The following is a 22,193-nucleotide window of genomic DNA, read 5'->3' as shown; positions in this document are numbered from 1 at the left end:
GAAAAATAATAAGTTTTATTCAATGATCGAACAGTGTTTTCAGTCATTTTATAATCCATGATTCCACCAAAATGACTTTTCTTATTGTTTATTTATTTTTTAATAAAGAAATAAGAGAAAAATAATTTTTCTACGGGACAAAAAAACTCATACCGAGAAGAGGAATTTTTCAAATTTATGTTAAGTGTTGTGTTTACAGCAATCGGTCGCAGTTATTAACAAGATGGTTGACTTCACTGAGAAAAATCTTTCGCTGAGTGTCTCTCGAAGTTGAATTTAATCACCAGTCATCATTTCCATAAACTCTGCAAAAGAAAAATAAAGTCACTTAAATATATGACAATTTCAGTGCTTTAAACTTGAGGCAACTATGTATACTACCGATGTCAAAACTTTTGATTGATTGACCAACATAATCTTAATCCATCTATACTTTCATCATTAACCATTATCTTTTTTGGTAGTAACCAACATGAGTAACCACCACCCCAATGTAGGAATTCAGACTGATTTATGATGATCCAACATCAGCTACTCAATTTGATAGTTTGTTTACGTTGAGCCATCAGACATTTCCATCATAGTTTCTTAGAAATCAAATGTTGGAAAGATCATGAACCACCATCACCCCAATGTAGGAATTTGTTCTGATTTCTGATGGGCCAACATACAAAACAAATAGTTTTGATGGCATATTCCTGCTGCACCAACAAAACCATCATGGATTGTTGATCCATGGGAATCAAACTTCTCTTGATGGTTAAGCATCATAGTGCGTTAAAGTAGGATTTTCCACCATGGAAGGATGGAAGTTTGTTGGCATATCAAACACCATGAGCACAGAATTGGAAATGTTGGAGGGTCATCAAATGATGTTGGACCATCATGAATCTCTCTGAAACCAAAATAAACCATCCAAATGTTCTGATGGGACCATCAAGAATTTTGACTTGGGAGAGGAAAATTAATCCATTGAAGCTGTCTTAATTTATTCACCACTTTACATAGTAGCGGTTAGCGTCGCACAATGGGCTATTGGCGACGGTCTGGTAAACATCCCGGAGGATGATAATCCGAAGACATGCCATCGCAATTTTGATCTTCTGCAGAGGGGATGGCTTCCCTGGCTTGGTAGTCCGACGACCTGGGCGCGAAGTCGAGCACTTTAAGTAGAGCAGTTTAACGAGGACCCATACCATGCACCCTCGCTCCTTCCGCAGGCTAATCAAAGTGGTCACCCACCCGCTTACTGAACGCAGATAGTGAATTAGTGATGCTTGACTTCGGTGTTCCGCTGGGAACCGTGTCTTTACGATCAGTTCACTGCGGGACCCAGTTTCCATGGAGATGACAGTTTGAAATGAATTTTTTTTTTAACCTTTTGTGTGAGTCACTTTTTAAAAAAGTAATGAACAACCTTATAAAGAGGCAAAACATAATTGCTAAAAAATTTTATAGTGAATATTAATTTTACTCTTCGAGAGTATTTATTATTTTTTCATGCACTGTTAAGTTATGTTAACAAAAATGTAAGGGTTTCATAGAAAACAATCTCCATGGGAAGGTAATCTTTACTGTCACATGTAAGAACAAAACAAACAGAAGAGGTGCTGAATTAAAAGTATTGACAGCATGAGTGGGAAAATATTTTAATACTGCAAAAAAAGCGACGTAACGTAATTTAATTTACGTCAAATTAATTGAGGAATATACTGGTTAATTTATCAATATACAGCTTAATTTTGCAATATACTGGTTATATTTTCAAGCTAATATAAGTTGGTTAAAAATTCGATAAAAAAAATCTTAAGCAAATCATTTTATATATCATCATACTAAAATATGAAATTTAAAGAAAGAAAAACTTGCAATTGTTCAATATTTCTCAAGACAATTTCAACTCATATGTATGAAACTGTTCCTAATAATTCACAGGCTGCTTCTTTACATCATTAAGTAACATTCACAAATTCATCATACAAATCTTTAGTTTTGTGAATTTAGAAATATTAGTGAATTTTATAATATTAGTTCATTAAGGTACGTAGGTACTTTATTTACATCACACTAGAGCTGCATAATGGGCTGTTGGCGACGGTCAGGGAAACGTCCTTGAGGATGATCCAAAGACATGCCATCACAATTCTCTGCAGAGGGGATGGCTCCCCCTCTTTGGGAGCCCAACGACCTGCTTACGATTTCGAGCAATTCACGGTAGAACAGTTTAACAAGGACCCATACCGCACATCCTCGGTCCCTACGCAGACTGATCCAAGTGGTCACCCACCCGCACACTGACAGCAGCCAGTGATGCTTGACTTCGGTGATCTGCTGGGAGCCCTGTTTTAGCGATCAGTTCACTGCGGAACGGATTTTCAAATAGATAAAAAAAACTTTTACTACGTGAAACTGAAAACTACATTGAACAAAATTTGAAAAGAAAGTGTCATGGAAATTTTAAGACAAAGGTTTTTGGATGAGGGCATAATAGATCACTGATCTGAGAATGCGTGTGTATTAGACTTACCCTCAAAGTCGACGGTTCCTGATCCATCAGTGTCAATTTCTGCAATCATCTCATCCAACTCGTCTTCTGTGAGTTTGTCGTCGAGTGCCCTCAATATTTCCCTCAAGTCAATAACATTGATGTAACCGTTCCCCTCCTTGTCGTACATACGGAATGCCTCCCTCAATTCTTCCTGCATCGCCTCAGAATCTTCCTCCACCAGAAACCTCGATGTCAGGGCCAAGAACTCATCGAACTCCAACTCACCGCTACCTGTCAACAAAAACATTCATTCTTCAACTACAGTAGAATACTCCGAGATTTCACTCTAACCGAGCTATCAAAGTTTATTTTTGTGTTCTGCAAATATCTATCAAAGATTTCAAAGTTTATTTTTGTGTTTTGCAAATATCTATCAAGCTGAGCTTTCATAGTTTATTTTTGTGTTCTGCAAATATCTATCAAAGATTTCAAAGTTTATTTTTGTGTTCTGAAAATATCTATCAAGCTGAGCTTTCAAAGTTTATTTCTGTGTTCTGCAAATATCTATCAAGCTGAGCTTTCAAAGTTTTTTTTACTACTAGTGTTCAACTTGTCGTTTTGAACCCAATTCCGAAGACAAGGGAACACCTGGATAAAGTATTGGGAAAAAGTTGTCTTTGTGGAGGACTTCTGGGTGGAACTCACCCGCATTCGCTTTACATGGGTTGGAAAACCACGATAACCTCCCACGGTTAGCCTGGCGGCAAAGGGACTCTAACTCATGATCTGTCTACCACGGAGGATTTTTACGTCAGCACTGTGGTTGGTGCAAGTCGGATGCTGAATTCGCATAGGCCAGCCATCACTGGAATTCGAGCCTAGTTTACCTTATTGGAAGGCGAACGCTCTATCCTCTGAGCTTTCACGGCCCTTTGAATTATGTCAGTAATTTATTTGAATTATATTACTTTCTGCAAAATAGAAGGAAAAAAAATAGTTGAAATTGGATCAATTAATAAAGATTGCCGATTCTGTCACCAACAAACCAACGTAATTGGGTAGGATCATGAATGTCAGTAATTGAAACAATTATGGATGATGTTTTCAATATAAATGTAAACTACAACAGCAATCTTCTGGTTACAAAGTATACAGCTGCTTAACACAGCTTATTCTTGGAGACGATATTCTAAAACAGATAATTTAGTTTTTAATAAAAGAAATAAAATGTGTCGTTTCTGAGTATTTTCTGGCGAAAAAGAAAATTTGTTTTAGTTATTGAGAGATGTGTTGATGAAAAAGGAGATATAGGGTTGCTAGATTTAGAGAGAGCTCACTTTTTTGTTTGTTCTGAAATGCCCGCTTTTTACTTGTTTGTTCTTATTGCAAGCCGTACGGAATCGCACGTTAGTGTTAGCGTAGTGTTCGAACAGCGAATTCATTTTGCAAATGATCATTTAGGTTTACATTTCAAAGCTGGTACAGTGTTGACGAGGAAATAGGTGTCATTTTTTTCAAATGACGATTCTTACATCTTGAAATGACAGATCTTCAAATGACCACTCTTATAACGAATCTTTTTTAAACATAGACAATAAACGTGGTAACAAATACACGTAAATACTGCCTAAGATAGTCTTAAAACACAATGATCACGTTGTGACCAAATAAAACGGAGACAGTAAACCGGAAGTATAGGCAGTCAAGAGCTCTCAGTGTAGAAAACACCATCCATTCGAATTGTGGAGAGTGTGCAAAAAATTAATAAACGGACCTCCCTGAGTAACTTTTGATCTCATCATCGGATCTTCTTTTAATATTCGATTTTATTTAATTTAAAAAATTCCATTTATTAGGAATTATTCGACCGATTTCACTCAAATATTGTATTTTGCCATGCAAAATTACGTTATTTAAAATGATTTATAAAATTTTATATCTTTTTAATTAAAATTTTTTTTTGACTATTATTAAAAAATAATAAGTATTTAAATATTTACGTTGAAATTATGTTTTGCATATATCTTTATCTCGATGAATTTTATAATTGTGTGAAATTTTTTTTTTAACTCGCTTAAAAATGTATCAAGATATCGTGAAATACGCAAGTAAAGTAAGAATGACGAATTAAAACTTTGGACTGCTCTCATGACCTAACTATTGTGTCCTTATTTCCCTGCTAATGGCTTCTCCCTATATTTTATGGTCAAAAATTGAATCCGTCGAAAAAATGTATAATTAATCAGAGAAGGTACATTTTTGTGTCTTTTTTTAAACTTTTTTTTTTCACCGCGAAAGACTGAAATGTAGAATATGTCGAACTGTCAACAATCTCTGTGGTGAGTGCAATATTTGGAATATTCTAGATCTGATTTGATATTAATTTAATTAAATCATCAATATTTATTCAAAATTTCAATGTCCGATTAGATCAGGAAAAACATCCAATTCAAAATTTTTGATGGTTTTCCATTGATGGTCCAACATAATCTTGATGGTAACCACCCATAATTCCATCATGAACCATTCTATTTTGTGATGGTAACCAACATAAGTAACAACCGAAGTATGAATTCGGACTGATTTATGATGGTCCAAAATATAGTTTCTTCAGAAATTAAATGTTGGAACGATCACGAACCAACATCCTCCCAATGTCGGAATTCGGACCGATTTTTGATGGGCCAACATTAAGAAAAACCCAAATTGTTTTGATGGTCTGAGAACCAACAAGAATTCCCCTTGAATCATCACGGATTGTTGGTCCATGAGAATCAAACTTCTCTTGATGGTTAGCCATCATCCTATTAATGTGGAATGATGGAAGTTTGTTCGCCTATCACAATTCATGAACGCATCATGGAAAATGTTGGATGATGGTGACCATCATGAATAGCATTGAAACCAATCTAAACCTTTAAAATGATTTGATGGAACCATCAGGAATTTCAACTGGGAAAGAGTCTTAAAAAAACAATTGTTGTTTTCGGACACTGAAATGTTGAATAAGTATTGATGAATTATTCAGACATTATTAAAAACAAAGAACTGACCGTCGACGTCTATTTCTGTTATGAGTTCTTTTAGTTCACTTTCTACGAAGGACTGTCCAAGAGTTCTGAGGATGGTTGAAACGACAGTCGTCTCAATCGAACCTTTCTTGTCTTTGTCGAACATGTCGAAGGCTTTCTTCAACACTGAAAAAAAAGATAACAACTAATGTTAGCCAAAGAAATTTTAAAACTACGCTTCACAGAATGAAAGTCCTTAAATTCTTATTTTTAAATGTACACTCCATATCATTAAACGCACTCTATAAGATTCTATGCAAAATTATAATGATCAGGTGATACTATACAGCTTTATTGTTTTTATCCGACTGTTTGCACTTGTTTACGTTCGTGTATCAATTGGTAAAATTAGACGATATATAATATAAATTCGACGATTGGATAAATCAGACGATACATTATATAAATATAGAATATTCATTATATCAGGTATTATATTAGTTTAATATAATAATTAAATCAAATTATTGGACGCACTATAAGATTCTATGTAAAATCTTAATTATCAGGTGTGATACTAAACAGCTTTATTTTTTTCACCCGACTGTTTGCACTTGTTTACGTTCGTGTATNCAAATTATTAGACGCACTATAAGATTCGATGTAAAATCTTAATTATCAGGTGATACTCTATACAGCTTTATTGATTTTACACAGACTGTTTGCACTTGTTTACTTTCGTGTATCAATGGGTTAACATTGTAATGCAATACGTTAAACATAAATACAAATAGGAAGTCTATAAAAAATCTCCAGCATAAAAACCCATTACATGCATGTCTAAATATAAAAGTATTGCCTATAAACTCGTGCAAGACATGTCATTATTCAAAAACTACAATGTGTCTTATAATTTGATCTCATTATTATAATATACTAATATAATGCTTGATATAATAAATATTCTATATTTATATAATATTTCGTCTCATTTATCCTATCGTGGAATTTATATAATATATCGTCTCATTTAACCCATTGATACACGGAACGTAAACAAGTGCAAACCGGTTTCAGTCGCATAAAAACAATAAAGCTGTATCACCTGATAGTTATAATTTTACATAGAATCTTAGAGTGCGTCTAATCGTTTGGCCAGGTACTGTAGAGTAAGCAAAAAGAATCATGATATCAAAAAAAGTAATACGATAGACTCATCAGAAATAGGCAAATAAATTAATAGAGGCAATTACGTTACACTTCTTTAAAAAAAATTTGCGTCTCCTAGAAACGTACCTTTTTTTTCTCGAAGGATACAGATGATAGCCCATAGGGGAGAATATATATTAGGGGGACCGGAAAGTAATGTCGTTTAGGAGCATTAAATGTTCGTTAGTTTTGAAAACCAACTCATTTTTTTCGATTCGTCATCAAAAGGTTGTTGCTAACGAGGCTGAATACATTATGGGTTAAAAATAAAATCTCGATAACAAATATCAAATGTACCGAAACGACACTATTTTCCGGTCCCCTTAATATATAGACACCATAGGAAATAGGGTCAGAATAGTTCGGAAAAGAGATCCTTTAGATTGATATCACTTTTTTCAAATTTCGCTTCATCTCGGAAAGTTTCAAAAAGAAATGAAATTTTTTACGCACAGTTATAAAACGCTTGCATTCAAAAATTATTGCACGCAACTGATAACTTTTTACGGTTACTTATTTTTTATTTATGTTTTTTAATAATGGTCGGAAAAGTGTGAATTGCAAAATACACACATTTTTACTTCATTTTAAGTATGTCGTTTTAATTGACGCAATGCAAGATGTGTGTGGACCGAATAGTTTCCGAATAATAAAATTTTAAATGTGTGGTATTTTTAAACATTTTTTTTTTCAAGAATTATTCAACAGATGATTTTCGAATTTTGGATTTTGCCTGCTAAAATGACACATTTAAATTTCAAATATTTTTGACTTTTTTATTTTTAACTTTTTTCGACAGTTGCTAAATTAAATGATAAAAAATAAGAAATAAATATTAATTTTTACATGGAATATGAACGAGTTTCAAAATCTTCGAGTGAGCAAATATTTTAATTACATTTAGTATCCAAATATTTCTCTCTCGTCTAAACTATTTTGCACTTATTTTAAAGATCAGGAAACTGTCCTCATTAAGCGATTGCACTGACCACAGTGCCGAACTGAAATATCCTCAGTTGTATCATGGGTTAGAGTTTCCTCGCCGTTAGGCTAACCGTGGAAGGGTTTCCTCTCCATGTAACGCATATGCGGGTGAGTTCCATCGAAAAGTCCTCCACGAAGACACATCTCTCTCACTGATGGATCCAAGAGTTCCCTTGTCTTCTGGATTGGGTTCCAAATGACAAGGCTAAGGAGTTGAATATGAGTTGTCGAAAACCCAAAAAAGGCGTTCAACGACGGTTATAAAATAAAATATGGGTAAAGGCTATGTCAATATCACACAATCAATCATGATCATCACACAATCAATCAGTAGGCATCTTCAATAGATATCTTGATATTTTAGAATGAAATTCAAAATATTATGATTGAAAAAAAAGTGAAATAATATAAAATATTATAATTTACAGCAGAAGTGATGAAATTGACAACAACTTTTTGTTTGATAATCAAACAGTAATATAATTTACAGGGTAGCCACAGGCGACTAAAATGCTACTAGTTGCAACTATTTTCAGCATGAGGCAACTATGGCAACTTTTTTTTCTTCCTGAAAAGGCTAAAAAAGCAACTATTTTCTGGAAAAGGAGACTTTTCTGTTCTCCTAGCGATGTTTTTTTAGCATAAATTGGGTTGAAAACCTGCGGCCCCCGTGGAATCTTCTGAACAAACTGAATTTCTTTTCTTAAAAAATAAATGTTAAAAATTCTGAATTTCAAATTTGAGTAATCGCTTTTTGATGCACTCAATTTGCACAGATTCCATCATAAGTCTATTTCGTTTCTCGATCACCTTCTTAATGGTTATTGCTACAAAATTATACCTGATTTTTAAAAAACCCAATTTTTAATACGATATTACGATGTGTGAATTTCGAATTAACTCGAGTAATCACAATATATATATATATANTAAAGAAAAATATACTTCTATTAATAATTAATAAAAACATACAAACATATTTTTATGAAAGAAAACATACTTTTATCAATAATTGATTAAACAAATCAATATATATATATATATATATATATATATTGATTTGTTTAATCAATTATTGATAAAAGTATGTTTTCTTTCATAAAAATATGTTTGTATGTTTTTATTAATTATTAATAGAAGTATATTTTTCTTTAATGAAAAAGTATTTTTTGAATGAATTTTAGTAATTAAAAATATTTGACTATCTGTAAATGTACTAATTTTTTTGATATAAAAATTTAATGCTAGAACACAAACGTTTATGTAAAAATGGTCATATTTCCCTCACACTTGACTAAATGGATCATGGTATAATATGACAATTAAGTCATTTCATAAAATTTTAGTCTTATTTTTGCTGAAAATTTGTTCTTTGGATCATGGTATAATATGAATTTTGTTCTTATTTAGGCAACTATTTTCATAGTTTCCGGCAACTATTTTCATGCTTTAGGCAACTAAAAGCAACTATTTTGTTAATTTCTTTTTCTGCGGCAACCCTGTATTTAAAACCCATTTGTAGATCAAGTTTAATGATAATGTAAAAATAAAGTTTGTTATTTCACTGCGTAATTTTAATTCGAAGCATTTAATCTCTTGCGTCGAAGGAACGTCGTTTTAGTCGAAGTGAGAAACAATTGTAAGTCAAAACCGGGAGAGACATTTGGGGCGATCCAAATTTGGCAACAGATGTAGATTTATATTTATCTTTCACCTTCCCGTCCTTTCTCTATCTCTCGGAAAGAAGTTATTTATTCAGGTATTTCAAACTAAGTCTTCTTCTAAACTGAGGTTTGGCGAGCTACAATTCTTCGTTTTTTTTTGTTGCCTCCACTATCAAAAGTAGCACAAGTAACAGCCTTAATTCAATCAGGCCTCTATACAGCGAATTCGCCCGATAATAAGTACGTTATATGGTAAATTCGTTTAAAAATCAGTATATGTACTGTATGTAGACATTTAAAAATGACCAAAAAACGAAGAAAAAAAGTTCATAATATCCAATTTCCTCTTTATTTTGGTTCACTATATCCACAAAAAATAATATCATATATGTATAGCAAGGCACGGGAGCGAACATTTCGTTCACTATATCCGGGAGTTCACTATAAACCATGTTCACTATAACGGGGTTTGACTGTACTTAAGCAACACAAAACAGGACTTCAGTTCGTAAACACTGTATGTAATTAAAATGGCAATGGATACACACCTTCATCTTGTAAACTAGCATCCACGATTTATTTTATAAATCTTAACCCTAAAAGAAATCTGCATCCAACATGCATTTTCAACCCCAAAAAAAGCTAAATTTATGTATAAAATTACAGCTGCATTTATAATAAAAGTAATTTTAAACGTACATTACCACAAAGTTTAATAGCTACTGATAAAAGCAGTTCATTTTGTTGAATTTTTCATTTGGAATGCAAATAAAAAGGGATTTTTCAGCTTTTTCTAAAAGTGAAAGGGCTTCGAAAATCAATTCATTTCGCTCATAAATGCGTTAACAAGTTTGAAATATTTTGGATCTCAAAGAAAAGTTCATGAAATGGAAAATTCACTTCGCTATTTGGAAGTTATTTTGCGAAAAAAATTTCCAAAATGTTCTTGGTTCCTTGAAAAAAAATCGCAAAATAGAAAAATTCGCAAAAGTTCGTTAAATAGAAGTCCGACTGTATATATCGACCGACATTGTCAATATCGGAGAAAATCATCAATGAATGTGCCATATTGTACAATTCTCATCGATGTCACGGTGAAAGGCTCCTTGTAAAACTTTTAATCTTTAACTATATTGAGTTCTTAAATAAAAATTATTCTTTTAAAAGACAGGAAAGGTATTAAATACAATAAAAGATAAGAAAATTTTCATATACTAGTTTTTATTTTTACGAATAACGCAATTATGGTGATTGCCAGTATTCCACAACATTCGTTTTTTTGAATATTGTGTTGCCGATGTCGTTCGTCATTCTATAACGTTTGTAAATGTTGAGAAATATCGATCCACATTCCACAACCATTTTTTGCAATATCGTACAATATCTTTTTTTGCGATATTGAACATAGAGTCCCTGTCCAAATTATTACACCCACTATAAGATTCTATGTAAAATCTTAATTATCAGGCGATTCTATACAGCTTTATTGTTTTTACGTGACTGAAACCAGTTTGCACTTGTTTACGTTCGTCTATCCATTGGTTAAATAAGACGATAGATAATATAAATTAGACGATAGGCTAAATTAGACCATATATTATATAAATATAGAATATTTATTATATCAGGTATTATATTAGTATAATATAATAATTATATTAAATTATTAGACGCACTGTAGATTTTTAATAGTTACATGTTTTGCACGATTTTTCTACGCAATACTTTTCTATTTAAACATACACGTAATGGGTCAGCCGATTTTTTATATACTTCCTATTTGTATTTATTTTTAACGTATTGCATTACAATGTTAACCCATGGATACAGGAGAGTAAACAAATGCAAAGTTCTAAACATCTTAGAGGATTATTTAGGAGAAGTTCTAAACATCTCTTAAATAATCCTCCAAGTGCTTCTTGCGAAAAGTGTTCACTTCCATTATTGTATTCCACGTTTTATACTATGCCTTAATTATTCTTTTATGTCGCGTTTTATCCTGCAGGAATTTGTTCTTAATAACTAAAATAATTTTTGTTTCGCTTCTTCTTTTGATATTAATTAGAATGTATCAGCATTTTAGATCTTTGCTACAAACAACGAGCATTTTAAATACAGTTTATTAAATGTATTATTAATCATAGAAAGTTTTCTTAAATTTTGTAAACGTAAATCAAAAATGGTAGACATCCCATCTAATGAATGTGAATGAATATGACATATTTATTGAAATAAAACTTTATCCACAGTTGATGTTGGAGGACCGACTTCTATAAATACCTGAGAGATCGTGTTAAACCCACGCAAAGCTTTGCTCCCTTTTGCTTAAAAAAAGCTTCTCTTTTTTTTGCATTTTATTTTTGAAATACTTCATTTAACAAACAAAATGCATTATTTTCCAACGTTACATCTCACAAACATTTCTGAAAGTATTGATAATAATTCCCTTAGGTTCCATTAGGTAATTATTTGGTAGGTTAGGGACATTAGGTAATTTCCTTAGGCTTTTTACAAAAAGCTCGAATTTCCAATATATATATATATATTTGCATGCTAAGCTAGGTCAAAATTTCTTATTTTCCTACGTTACATTTTACAAATATTTCTGAAAGTATTAACAAGTTATAATGAAATACTATTTCTGAAACATCTCAGAAAAGACTTTGTGTATATTCTTAGATTACATTCCAGGCATTTTGANAATAAGCTCGAATTTCCAATATATATATATTTGCATGCTAAGCTAGGTCAAAATTTCTTATTTTCCTACGTTACATCTTACAAACATTTCTGAAAGTATTGATAATAATTCCCTCAGGTTCCATTAGGTAATTATTAGGTAGGTTAGGGACATTAGGTAATTTCCTTAGGCTTTTTATAATAAGCTCGAATTTCCAATATATATATATATATGTATATTTGCATGCTAAGCTAGATCAAAATTTCTTATTTTCCTACGTTACATTTTACAAATACTTCTGAAAGTATTAATAAGTTATAATGAAATATTTCTGAAACACATCAGAAAAGACTCTGTGTATATTCTTAGATTACATTCCAGGCATTTTGATAAAAGTATAAATAATTGTATGTTTACGATTTTCAAAAGTAGTTCTAAAATATCGGTGTAACGTTTCGTTTATTTCCAAAATAAAGTCTAATTTAAGTGAAATATTTGAAATTGTAGAAACAGTTTTGAAAATATAAACGATCTAAACCGGCTCTATAACAAAAATGTTTTATAACATGTCATACTATTTAAAAATCGAGCTACAATCACGTACATACAATTCATTATTTTTAAGTTACCGTTGAACCTCGATTTAACGAATTGAATGGTACCGACACATCCGTTCGTTAAATCGAATATTAATTTTTGTAAAGGGCAACTATCGATGCAAATTACCCTTATATATACAGATATAAGAAAAAAATGATTACTGTTTTACTTCGAGCTTAAAAATTATAAGTTATACGTTAGGAAATTATAAGTTATAAAAATAATTACTCACTCAGATTAAGGTGCGAAATATTCAAAATTGTAAGTGCGAAAAATTCATAGTTTTAGTTTTATGTGCGAAGTTTTTTCCTGCTAGTGTTGTTCTATAAAGCAAAGCTAAAAATTCGTTAAAAAAGAGCACTTTAGCACCGTTTTCGTCAGACCAGAAAAAATATTCGTTAAGTTGGAGAATTAATTAAATCAAAGTAGGTTAAACGAGTGTATTTTTAATAAAAATTGAGTTGGTAATCATTTATAATCCTCAATAATTCGTTAATAATTTTCAAAACCACAGAAGCTATTTAAAATAATTAAATATATAACTAGGCAAAACGCAGAGTCTTAATTAACTATTTTAAACGTTCTTTTATGGTTATTTAACACTTGTGAAGCAGTTTTAGAGACATTAACGAGCCCAAAACTTTCGTAACATGAAAGTGTTCTACAGAGAAAGTGTTTTTCATGAAAGCAAATGATGCGTAAACATTTAAAAATGACATATTTACGTTTATTTATAGTTAGACAAATTTACTTTAGCACTTAAACTCAAAACTAAAAAAAAATGTGAAAAAGTTTCATATTGTCTAATTAAAAGTATTCATATACAATATTAAAAAAAAATTATTAAAATTAACAAATTTTTAAAAGAAAAACGTTTGGTTTATGGCTCAAACCACAATGGTTTAAACTAGCCAACTCTGCATGAAACCAATACACTTAAAATCATGAGGCATAAAATAATTTTCTTTCGCTTTAATACCCATCTAATTTATTTGTATTGCACCTATATAATATATTTAATGCATATTTACAAATACAAAAATAAAATTATTTAAAATTATAAAAATTTACAAAAATGCAATTTACAAAAAATGTGCGATTAAAAACAAAAAGCTTTTTCTAAGAAATCTATGATTCTTAGAAAAAAAATTACCATTCAAAAATTGGGCCACCATGTAAAGTTTAAAAGATATTAAAATACCGAATAAATGTAATAATAGCAATCAAAATATTAATATTAAATCGGATATAACAAATATTTCGGGCGACTATGCGTTGACATTGACTTTGACATCGTGAAAGTTGACATTTTCTTGATTTCGGTTATTTACGGTAATATGTATGAGGACACTCTTACCTGATGTATTTTTCCAGCGCTTCTTTATTAAGTATTTCGCTGTTTAAATTTCTTCTTCTTTAAAGATATGCTACTGTTTTTTTTCTTTTGTTTTTTTTTAATGATATTGATTGCTTTTTTAAGGAAAAATAATGTATTTACATTTATACAAATACATTACAAAATGTATTATTAATACATATTATTTATACAACTTAAAATGTATTAATAATACATTTTAAGTTGAAAACTAACTGAAGTTTTATTATTTAATATCAAATTTTAAAGAAATTATTTTAGAAGAGAAACTAGAATTTAGAACTTTTAAATAATCATAAAGTAGCGTTTTCATAATATTTTTTTTTATTTCCAATGGTTGGCAGCGAGGAATAAATATTTTAGTTAACCATTTCGTTGCTCGATCCGATTCATTTATATGAACACTCTGTTTTACCAGAACTTAAATTGCAATCAATAAGCTACTGGCGAAAAAATTAAGAAGTGAATGGGCTATTCATTCTGTTTTTAGCTCTTTACATCGCCATTTTGATCATTTGTCAGGGGAAAAAATCCATCCCCAAGTGTATTTTGCGAAAATATTAGTTTAAATATCCCTAGCTGACTTAATGTGCAACTGCGACAAAAGATTAAAAAATAGTAGTGAATTATAATTTAAACTAAGTAAAAACATGTTCATCTGCTAAAATTTCATTCATAAACAGGAAGGGAAAAAAACACCGGCTGCATGCTATCAGATACAAGTACATTGATAAGCATTACATTTTTAAAAAAATCCTAAATTGTGTTAAATTTTTGGTTAAATTTTGTTTTAATTTTGCTAAAAAAAGAACTTTTTTTTGTTGAACTTTTTGTTACATTACTTTGTTCACTATTAGTTCCACTCGTTAGTTACTTCTTACTCACTATGTTTTCTTAGAAGTTGATAAAAAAACGGATAATTTTGTTTATCAAATATGTATTTATTAAAGTTTTTATGTAAGCGCATTTTATTAATATGTTGAGCTTAACGAAATGAAGGGATATCTGAATTTGAGATAAGTACTTTATTGACGTTGCACTAGAGCTGCTCAATGGGCTACGGTAGACGGTCTGAAAAACATGCCTGAGGATGATTTGAAGAAACGCCGTCACAATTTCGATCCTCTGCAGAGGGGAGGACTCCCTGCTTTGGCAGCCCGACAACCTGTGAGCGAAGTCGAGCATTTCACGGTCGAACAGTTTAACGAGGACCGATACCACACACCCTCGTTCCTTACGCAGGCTAATCAAAGTGGTCACCCACCCACTTACGGACCGTGGGCAGTGTTGCTTGCCTTTGGGAACCGTGTCTTGGTGATCAGTCCACTGAGGGACTTGGAAGATATAAGTACCCCCAGGAGAACCCCCCCCCACACTTTATTATGCTTCCTCTACCCTAACAACTGGGTGTTCGGATTCTTTTGGTCAGAAAGTGTACTAAAGTATTCTTGTCCAAATTTTATTTGGATTGCGGGACATTATTGATCATTGATTTTAGAAACCGAGCGAACGAAAACTTTTTCATTTTGAATAGATTTTAGTGATAGAAACAACTATAAACATTGAATGATTATGAAGTCAATACAGTAATTATGAAGTCAATACAGAAAACAATACTTACTTTCAACTTGCTCTTTACTCAGTTCCTCAACCTATGTAGAAAAAAAGAAAGAAAAAATTAGTGAATTATACGTTCATCTTTAAAATTATTTTTTATTCCTATAGATTGTCAGTCCTTACAGCCTTTTTCCCAAAATTAAGCCCAATCACGGGAAATGACTCAAACCAAATCAAATATCTTGATGGTCCCATCAAATCGTTTTGATGGTTTATGTCGGTTTCAGTGCGATTCACGATGGTCCAACATCATTTGATGGTCACTAACATCCAACGTTTTCCATTATGAGTTTATGGTTTTTGATATGCAGACAAACTTCCATCATTCCATGATGGAAAGTGCCACTTTGATACTATGATGGTTAACCATCAAGAGAAGATTGACTCTCATGGACCAACAATCGATGATGATCCGTGATGTTTCCAACTATACATTTCCATGATGGTTTAATGGAAATTCTTGTTGGTTCAGCAGGAATATACCAGCGGAACAATTTGGGTTTCTCATGTTGGACCATCATAAATCAATCCGAATTCCTACATTGGGATGATGGTTGCTCATGATCGTTCCAACAATTGATTTCTAAGATACTATGATGGAAATTCGTGATGGCTCAACATGAACAAACCATTAAAATAATTTGATATTCTTATGTTGGACCATCATAAATCAATCCGAATTCCTATATTGAGGTAATGATTACTTATGTTGGTTACCATAAAAAATTATAATGATTCATGATGGAATCAATGATGATTTCCATCAAGATTATGTAGGTCCATCAATGGAAAACCATCAAAAATATTGAATTGGGTCCTTAGGGTCATTCATTTTTAGAACTCATCGCAAACACATTTATCTACTGAATTCAGAAGTCCACCTATAGTTTGTCTAAAGTTAGAATTCCCCTATCCATTCATCTGGACCCGTGGCGGTGACTATGATAACGAGGTATAAATATTTCAAGTGGGGGTGTAGGGTTTATGTTTAGGACAGGTTTTAGCTGGAGTCGGCGAAAGGGGAATCTTTTACTTCAGTCTATTACGTCCACCTTAGAGTGAAGAGAAGCTTCCCTCCTTGAAATGCACCATTCTTGTTTCCATAGCAGCAGACAGTCTCAGACTTTGTTGCGGGGGTAGTTCTTGCCGTAGACAAACTATACCTACTCTCTAAAGTTTGGTTGCTTAGTTTGAAGTACACTCCCTTACATTCGAAAATCCGTTGCGTTCGAGCCGTGATGGCTCAGGGGATTGAGCGCTCATTTTCCAATAAGGTGATACGGGTTCGAATCCAAAAAATTTTGTATTTCGTAGTAAAACAGCCGTATCCTTATAATTTAGAACCCAATCCAGAAGACAAGGGAAATCCTAAATCAAGTATTTGAAAAAAATTGACTTTTTCATGGAACTTGCCCGTATATGCGTTACACGGAGAGGAAATCAACGAAAACCTCCCATGGTAATCTTGACTACAAGGGGGCTCTAACTCATGATCAGTCACCACCGAAGATATTTAACGTCTGCATTGTGGTCGGTGAGAGTCGGATGCGGAATTCATATCAACCAGCCATCACTGGGATTAGAACCAGGCTTACCTGCTTGAAAAGGCGAACGGTCTACCCCCTGAATCATCACGACTCAGAGAAACATTTTGTTGTTTTCATGGAAATCGTGTCATCAGAGCCACATAATCAGAAGTATCAAAACATTTCAGAATGTGGCCTTCAGTTGCCGTTTTAGAAATGAATACTTCATAGTTGTTAATCATAATTTTTTGCTCATGTGGTTTACTTAGATGTATTTCTTTTCAAATTATAATCTCACTGTCAACAGGGATGGTTAGAATTTTATTAAATTTATAACCCATTGGCGGAATGGATCTTAGTTTGGATTTGATGGCGTCCACTCACTTTTCAACTGTGTTCAAGAGTAATAGTAAACAGTGCGCATGCGTCGTCATTGCATGCGTTGCTATGGCGACCGCTGCTGTTTTTCTTTTTTATTTTCACCAGCAGGTCTTTTTAATGTATTTACATAATAATAATTTAAAGTATTTTTATATTCTTTCTTATTATTAACGTATAATGACTGTGATTGATGGTGATTTTAATATAAATATGAATACTGAAGAGGCAAAACTATTTTGTTGAAACAGGTACATAGGCAAGGATATGAAATCAAACATCAAAGAGAGACAGTGATTTGCAACCCATGAATGTTTGAAATGTTTAACGGAGTCAATCCAGAAAGGAAAAAAACATTTGACCAGTGATCGTAATAAGTCGATCACAACACTTTTGTTGATTAAAAAAACATATTATTTTTATTTACTTTTTTGCATGTAAATAAGAATGATGAAAATGAGGAAATTGTTTCCCGTTTACCACTGATATATTTTCCGAGGAATTGAAAATTAAAAAAAAAAAATTTAATAATAATAATACTTTTTAAATGCTAATAACTTAATAATGGGAGGGAAATTAATTTCCTTTCAATTCAAACTGTTGTCTGTGAAATAAATATTAGTTTTTTTCTTCAATTATTGCAATATTTCAATAATTTTCATTTTGTCATTTGCATTTAGAAATTAAGTTTGATATAAAAATTGAAGAAAAGTATTCCATATATTTTTTTAATTATTCTTTAGACACTGCTAAGCAATAGTAAAAATTAATAGTTTTAGGAATAATTAAATAAATTGCACAAAATGTTATTTATGATCTAGAACAAAATTTTATTTAACAATAAGTGCAAAATATTAAAAAAAAAACAGTTTAAATTGTAATTTAAAAAATTGGGCTAAATATTAATTAATAAAAATAGTCCAAAATGTAATTCAATTATAAAATAGTTGAATTCTATTACAGTGCACATTAGATTAATACAAAAAATACTAATATTTAAAGTTTTATTCCTTTTTTTCAGAGAAACTGTAATTTTATAATTTTTTTTTAAATGTGAAACAGAAGTATTTAAAAAATATAAAATCATATTTTTTCAAGTAAAAATAACGTACTTTTATTTTTAAACTGATAGAATTTTGTTGATGTCAAAACTTCATGATGCTATTTTACTATTGCGATATAATAATTGGCAAATATTTGACATTTTTTGTATTGAATGAAATTAAAATTTTTTAACATTAATAATTATACTTCTTAAGCTAATCATTTGAAATAAATAGCTTTAAAAAATACTGGTATTCTTACTTTTTTTAGATGAATCACAGCACATTTGTCGCATAAATGATTTTGTTTATGAGGTGAAGAAATAAAATATCATAAAAATCAACTTTAACTACACGAGCAATAAATACATCTTTAAATTAAGTGGTAAGCAGCGTTGTGCTTCTTTTTTTTATGTATGAAAGAGTTTTTCATTAATATTAGTATTAAAAAGGGATTATTTTTTTTAAACGGCAAATGCAATATTTTCCTTTTATATCTTCTAGTTAATGAATATCTAGAGACCTGGATAACAATGCAAGTTTACAATTTTAACAATAAATAAATCTCTGTCGCTTTTAGCAACTTAATTTATAATAGAATTTTCCTCATGATTAAAACAATGGTAAACAATAACAGTCAATTAAGGAAAACAATATGTAAACAATATATGAACGTGATTGTCTTTATTATATTTATTTCATCTAAGAATGACTGTAAATAAATATAATTGTGAAAAACCATTTTTTTAAACTGAGAACTACAAATTAACATTTTTAAAATAACAGCAACAACATATATTTATTATATTATGACCGTCATTGAACGGCAGTCTCAATTTTTTGGGTTTACGATTGCTAATATTCTACTCCGTAGCCTTGCAGTTATGAACCCAATCCAGAAGACAAGGGAACTCCTGGAGCAAGTATTGGGAGAAGTTTGCCTTCTTGATGGAACTAGCTTTACATGTAGAGGAAGACCACGAGAACCTCCTCCGGTTAGCCAGACGGCAAGCGAACTTTAACCCATGATCCGTCTACCGCTGAATATATTTCACGTCAGCACTGTGATCGGTGCAAGCCGGATGCGTAATTCGTATCGACCATCTTTCGCTGGGATTCAAGCCCAGTTCAAATCATTGGAAAGCGAACTCTCTATTACCTGAGACATCACGGCTTAAAGCTATTTATTTAAAATGATTTGCTTAAGAAGTATAATCATTAGAAAATTCATTAAATACAAAAAATGTCAAATATTTGCTAATTATTATATCTCAATAGTAAAATACATCATGAAGTTTTTACATCAACAAAATTCTATCAATTAAAAAATAAGAGCACGTTATTTTTTACGTTAAAAAATATGATTTTATATTTTTTTGAAACTTCTGTTTCACATTTTTTTTAAAAGAAAAGGTTATAAAATTATAGTTTCTTTGAAAAAAAAGGGAAGAAGAAATTAAAACTTTAAATATTAATATTTTTGATATTAATCTAACGAGTACTATAGTAGGATTCAACCATTTTATAAATGAATTACATTTTGGTTTATTTTTATAATTAATTTTTTTTGCTCAATTTTTTAAATTACAATATAAACTATTTTTTTATAGGTTTTACACATATTGTTGAATAAAATTTTGTTCTATATAAAAAATAACATTTTGTACAATTTATTTAATTATTTGTAAAACTATATAATTTTTACAATTGCGTAGAAATTCTAGACTTTTCTCTTGTTTTTAGTGTTTAAATAATAATTAAAAGAACCAATAACTGAAATTATAATTAGAAAAAATATAGATAATATTTTTCTTTAATTTTTATTGCAAATTAATGAAAATGACAAAATGAAAATAATTGAAATATTGCAATAAAGACAAACAAAAAAAAAAAGAAATCTAATATTTATTTCATGAATTCGACTGTTATTATAGGTAAAAATAAGAAGAAAAAATAAATCGAAAATTTATTTCATGAATTCGATTGCAATTAATTATATGTAAAACTAAGAGAAAAAATATTTCGAATAGTTTTTTCATAAATTCGACTGTAATTATATGTAAAAATCAGAGAACAAAGTAAATCGAATATTTTTTTCTTCATAAATTTTACTATAAATTATAGGTAAAAGTAAGAAGAAAAAATAAATCGAATATTTATTTTCATAAATTCGACTGAATTTATTTGTAAAAATAAGAGAGAGAAAAAAAATAAATGGAATATTTATTTACCATTTTTGCGATGAATCCGACTTGTGCAAGTCACAGACAAGGGAGCGAAGAAGACACACAAACGACTTTTTGCAAATGAATCGTTTTATTCCGAATTGGGGTTGTTCGAAAGAATCGCAAAGGGAGCTGGGTAAGACAGAAAGAGAATCTTCCGAATGGCACCCCATTTTCGTACAAGTCACGTGGGGCAAACGAATAGGAAGGTCGTCTAGTGTTTCTGCGTCCAAAAAACTTAAATTTAGAATTGCTGGCCGATATTTCTTCGCTTTGGCAGCATTATCTAGCTTTTTCGGTTGCCATCTAACATATTTGTGAAGAGTCACAAGGAATTTCTTCATTTCTATTTGCTCAACTTTAGCTGAAAAATTGTGACGCTAGTTTTCAGATGATTCCTTTCAGAAAAGTTCTTTCATATACTACTTAAATTTAAACCAGATAGTATTATTTTGCTCTCTCTCGGATATTAAAGCGAAATGCTTATGAAATCTTATTTTATAACCGTCGTTGAACAGCCGACCCAATTTTTGGGTTTACGATCACTAAATGATCAACTACGTAGGCTTGTCATTTTGAATTTTATCCAGAAAACAAGGAAACTCTTGGATCAAGTATTGGGGAGAAATTTGCCTTCGTGGCGGACTTTTTTGATGGAACTAGCCCTCATTTGCGTTACATCTGGAGGAAGACAACGAGAACCTCCTCCGGTTAGCCTAAGGCAAAGGGACTCTAACCCGTGATCCTTCTTCACGTCAGCACTGTGGTCGGTGCAAGCCGGATGCTGAATTCGTATCTACCAGCCATCGCTAGGATTCGAACCCGGTTCACCTCATTGGAAGGCGAACGCTCCATCCCCTGAGCCACCACGACTGTATGGAATCTTATAGGCAGGACCAGTGGTCGGAAAGCAAGCTACAAGTAACGAAACTACCGTAGTCGCTACCTAATCCCGTAGTTTGTAGAGCAGTGAGCTACCTTTCAAAAGACGTAGTGAAGTGAGCAGTGCGATACAAAAATAAAAAAAAAAACAGTAGTTTTGTAGCGTGTCCTGGCAACTACGTTTAACGTTACTTAAGTAGAGAAACAAAATTCAAACGCAAAAGAATTTTCGAATCTAATAGGTGCAAATCCTTCGTAAGCCCGTCAACGTACGCAATGAGAATGCCTCTGTGGCCGAGAGTTAATAAAATCTACGTGTGATACTATAAAAAATCGGTCGATTTTCTCTTGAGGAATCGAATTCTAATTATCTGACTTTTTTAAAATTCGATTTCACAGGAACTATACAATACGTTTTTGTGTCTGATTTCTTAACTTAAAAAATCGTCTGCATTAATTGCATATTTGCCGTCACCTCCTCGAACCATTTGAGTCCTAGAACGTTAAGATC

The 22,193-nt window shown here is 31.4% G+C and overlaps 1 protein-coding gene across 1 annotated transcript; it reads right to left on the bottom strand.

The window, feature by feature from the left end:
• Positions 1-21,114, bottom strand: LOC107450841 (troponin C). The gene is made up of 5 exons (XM_016066754.3): positions 20,807-21,114; positions 15,633-15,663; positions 5,542-5,685; positions 2,528-2,779; positions 1-305 (listed from the first exon to the last, which is right to left on the bottom strand). Exons 1-5 carry the CDS (start codon positions 20,807-20,809, stop codon positions 277-279), a joined length of 459 nt encoding a protein of 152 aa, XP_015922240.1. The 5' UTR covers positions 20,810-21,114; the 3' UTR covers positions 1-276.
• Positions 21,115-22,193: the final 1,079 nt, after the last annotated feature.

This window comes from Parasteatoda tepidariorum, chromosome 8 (genome assembly GCF_043381705.1).
Source record: "Parasteatoda tepidariorum isolate YZ-2023 chromosome 8, CAS_Ptep_4.0, whole genome shotgun sequence".
Lineage (NCBI taxonomy): Eukaryota > Metazoa > Arthropoda > Arachnida > Araneae > Theridiidae > Parasteatoda > Parasteatoda tepidariorum.
Note: the sequence above shows the minus strand (reverse complement) of the source record. Positions and strands in the feature narration are given on the sequence as shown.